Source organism: Humulus lupulus, chromosome 9 (assembly GCF_963169125.1).
Source record: "Humulus lupulus chromosome 9, drHumLupu1.1, whole genome shotgun sequence".
Classification (NCBI taxonomy): domain Eukaryota; kingdom Viridiplantae; phylum Streptophyta; class Magnoliopsida; order Rosales; family Cannabaceae; genus Humulus; species Humulus lupulus.
The window spans coordinates 149,859,640-149,864,138 of record NC_084801.1 but is presented as its reverse complement, the minus strand read 5'-3'; the positions used below and the strand labels follow the sequence as shown (position 1 = coordinate 149,864,138).

Genomic DNA, 4,499 nt, shown 5'->3' with positions numbered 1-4,499 from the left:
GTGGTGGTGGTGCTCGGACGGAGGGGCGGATGGGTGGTGGTACTCGGACTGAGAGGAGAATTTTTTTTTAGAGAGAAGAGTAGAAATGGGAGGGACATATGAACCAATTTCATATATAGCATTATTACCGGCGGGGATCTGCCAGTATTAAAATTCTCCTGCCGGTAATACAGTATTAGCGGCGGGTCAGTATAATCTGCCGGTGTAAGGGTTATTACTGGCGGATAAAGGCCCGCCGCTAATAACATTAGCGGCGGATAGTCCGTCGGTAATAAGGGAAAAATACCCGCCTCTTATAAATTTGAAACCTTCCTCTTCTTCGTTTCCCGGGCATTGTATTAGCAGCAGACTACCCGCTGCTAATAATGGGTAAGTCTGCCGCTAATAAAAAAAAATAATTTAATTTCCCCATTATTAGCAACGAACCCAGTACTCCGCTGCTAATAACCTATTTTGTCTCGTCGGTAATATTTCCGCCTCTAAAAATGTTTTTTCTTGTAGTGCAATTTGATTATTTAAATGCTAAAATGGATTCGCTAGTGTCTTAGCATGAAGGAATGGTTGCAGAATTATTGGATTTGAAGGAGTATGTGAAGTCTCAATTTATTGTTGTTACTGCTTTGTTTTCTGCTATGCAGGAGAAGTTTGACACTGTTTTTGTGGATGCTTTTGATAAAGAAGTGTTGTTTATATGTTGTTATGTTATTGTTCTGGTTATGTTACAACCCTTGTTTATGCATATATGTTTGGTTGTTTAATATTTTGCTTTTTAAATGTAAGGTGAAGAGAATGATTCTGATGATGATGATAAAGGGAGTGACAACGATCATGAGAAGAGTAATGAAAATGAAGAAGAGGCTAACGAGGAAGAAGAAGAGGATATTGGGAAAGACGAAGGCGAGGACAAGGGGGAAGATAGAAATTTTGGTGTAGATATTAAAGGAAAGCAAAATGAGATTAGTGAAGAAGATGATGATGAGGTTGACAATGAAGACACTGAGAGTGACACGGAACATAAGGTATCTACATAGCCGACTTTAGTTCACTCATGGCATCAAAATGAAGATTTATTTATTGTTTTTGTTATTATGTTTGAAACTTTAGTTTTTTGTTATTTTGTTAAATGTAGTTTTTTGTTTTTTTGTTTTTGTTTTTGGACATTGCTTTTTGTATTTTTGGGACTAAAAACAGGTTTAGTTAATGTCATGTTCTTGCTTTAATGTATTTATGTTGCTTGATGCATATCCATTTTTTGGATAATTATCATTGTATGGTCGTCATTGTTATATATTTTCAATGGATATTTTTAGTTTTGGTCATTGTTATTGTCAACTTTTTTTTTTGCATAAAGTTATATATTTATTGTTATTATATATTTTAAGTATGTACAGTTTTCTTTTTATATTTTCATTATTGTTGTTTTATTAATGTTGTAGTGTTGCAATTTCATTACTAAAATGACAAATTTCAATAAATATGTTTTTCTGTTGTTGTTTTTACAGGTGGCTGATGTTGTAGCAACTGTATCTGATGTTGTGAAACTTATGAAGGAGCGTGAAATTGATGCTTCTAATGAATCTATGGATTTTAGAGATGATGCAGCTACTTTTTCTTAGGAGGACATAACTAAAGACGATGTTGTTGTGTCTAAGGATGTTATTGATGAAAAATATATTGTTTCGAGCAAGGTAGTTTGTTTATTTTTATTTTATTTTTTAAAAAATATTTATTTTATTCCATTGTTCACTTTTTTTATTTTTTAAGGCTGTCAATGAAAAAGATTTTGATGCGTTTTTCAATGGATTAAGTCAGCTTCAAATTGAAGAAACTGTGTTGCCTGGACTACAAGTTGTTTCAAAAATGAAGGTTTGAGTTGTTGTTTATTTGTTGGTGTTTTATTGTTGACATGTTGTTATATATGTTTGCTATTATTGCGTGCAATTTTCAATCCAGTGTTGAAAGCATGGTCATTGGTGATCAATTAGGTCAGGAGGGACTCGGCGTTGTACCAGGGCAAGAGTCTAATGTTTTTCTTTCTGGTAGTGTTGTTGAGGTTAAGGATAGTAATATTATAGAGAAGAGAATTATGAAGCTTGTAGTAGCTTTGAAATCTCCATTCCAGCAAGATTTTGTATCTTCTGGTTCTGGTTCTGGTTCTGGTTCTAGTGAAGAAGGTTAAGCATTTTAGATGGTGACCTATGTAGAACGGTTGTTTGCAATGGATGATAACATTGGAGAGGTCCCTAATGAGGAACATGAGAAGGAATTTGATATTTGGCTTCTTGTTTGTCGAAATAAAAGAGCGAAGTATGTTATTATTATTATTATTATTATTATTATTTTATTTGATGTTGTTCTTTTTATTTTTAATATGTTTTTTCTTTATTTCAGGAAAAATAATGTTTACTTGAAGGGTAAGAATACATTTAAGTCTGCCTTTGACTTTGGAGTTGATACATTGAATCATAAGATGCGGTTCAATACATTTTCTCATTGTGGAGAATGTCTAACAAACTTAGTGAGTTTTTTTTTGTTCTTATATATATTTTTTGTATTTTTCTAATGTTGGTATGGTGTTGCGCTTATGTTGTCATGATGTGGTTTATGAGAATTTATTTTGCTATTCTTTCATGTTGCTTTCAGCATATTTATGTCACTTGAGGAAGAGGGGGGAAGTATTCAACTTCTCCTAAGGTGAACTTCACTACAACAGATTGTTTTTTTAGTGATAGCATATCTTCTCTTTATGAGAGCAAAAGAATCAGGATGCATTAGTTCTTAACCTTAGGCATTCAGTTGCTCAGATTATAAAGGGTAAAAACTTATGTGTGGTAAACAATGGATTGAGTGTGACCATGTTTTGTTTCCAATCAATATGAGGAATGAGAGTCATTGGATTTTACGGCGTTTGAATATAAGGGAAAGGATTCTTTACATGTATAACTCGTTGAAGTCTAGGCGGTATGAAGCTGCGTCTATGGCAGCTATGGAGCCATTTTCTGTCTTGCTGCCATTGTTTTTTGAGTTGCTAAACTTTTACAATATTAGAAAGGACCCTAGTGCAATTATTGTTGATTCCATGGCTCCTATTTCTGTTGTTAGTGTTGATGGATTGACTCAACAAGAGGACAAGTAAGTAATGTCCTATGTTTTTTTTATTTGTTCTATTTAATATTTTTAATGTTTGCTTACATTTGACCAATCCATTAAATGTTGTTTGTTTTGTAGTGATTGTGGTATTTTTGTTGCATCATTTGTTGAGTATTTTGCTGATTGCAAGAAAATTCCATCAAGTGATTTTTTAGTTGAAGATCATTGTTCTAGATTGGATGTTCTTCTTTATTCTTATGGAAAAATGAAGCAGATAGTGAACGTTGCTAGTCAACCTGAACTTCAAAAGTAGTCTCCTAAAAATGTTAATAAAAAGTTGGAAATGCAAAAGGCTGCGTTTGAAGGATTCATGATTTTCTTTTGTCGGTAGCTTTGTAACAACTCTTTAGCAACAATAAAATAACTTCAAACATTGTGTTTTTTTTATGTAATTTCACTTTTCTAGATAATAGTCTAGTTTCTTGGTTTATTTTGGTAACAGTTATCTTGTTGGTCCTATTTCATTTTCAATATATTTCTAGACTTTCATCTTTCTTTCTTTGTCATTTTTGTTTGTTTGACTATAACAACTATATAGCAACAAGAAAATATCCTCATAATATTAGCAATTAAGTTTTAAAAATAATGTTTAAAAAGAATAACTAGTCATCAATAATTATGACTTAATATTAGTATGATGCATATGTCCCAAAATCTATAAAGACAATAGAAAAACATTTCATTGTAAAACAAGGGAGCAACAAGAATTAATCAATTTCCTACCAATGTTTAATTGTTTAAAATAAAAAAATATTGAAACTAGTGTTATTTAGTTAGGTGATTTGATCAACTAGCATCTTTTTTGTTGTTGTTGTGTTATTATTCTCAACTTCTTGGTGGTCGGGTTCGACATGTCTTCCTATTATGACCTATTTGTCCACACTTGCTGCACTTTTTCGAGGCAGATATCTGACATATTAGCTGAAGAGATGACCAGAGCAGGTATAGAGTTAGTGGTTGGTAGGTTAGCCAACATTACTCTTTAGTCAACGCTCCTTGAGAGGATTAAGGAAGCACAAGGAATGGATCCCTAGTTAGTTGAACGTAGAGAGAATGTCCTAACTGGAGCAGTCAAGGACTTCTCTATCTCTGAGATGGGTTTATTGAAGTACAAAGGACAGATTTGTGTTCCGATTGATCCATATATTCGGCGAGAGATTCTGGATGAGTCTCATACCACTCCCTACTCTTTGCACCCAGGTTCTACGAAGATGTACCATGACTTGAAAGTTTTGTATTGGTGGTCAGGCATGAAGAGGGATGTGGTGGACTATGTGGCCAGATGCTTGACCTGTCAGCAGATTAAGGCTGAACATTAGAGGCCAGCAGGGTTATTACAGCCTCTAGGG

General features: G+C 33.6%; 1 protein-coding gene across 1 annotated transcript; it reads left to right on the top strand.

Annotated features, from left to right (window-relative positions):
• Positions 1 to 557: 557 nt before the first annotated feature.
• Positions 558 to 1,616, top strand: LOC133800167 (uncharacterized). The gene is made up of 3 exons (XM_062238127.1): positions 558 to 693; positions 781 to 1,019; positions 1,503 to 1,616. Exons 1-3 carry the CDS (start codon positions 558 to 560, stop codon positions 1,614 to 1,616), a joined length of 489 nt encoding a protein of 162 aa, XP_062094111.1.
• The last annotated feature ends 2,883 nt before the right edge of the window (positions 1,617 to 4,499 follow it).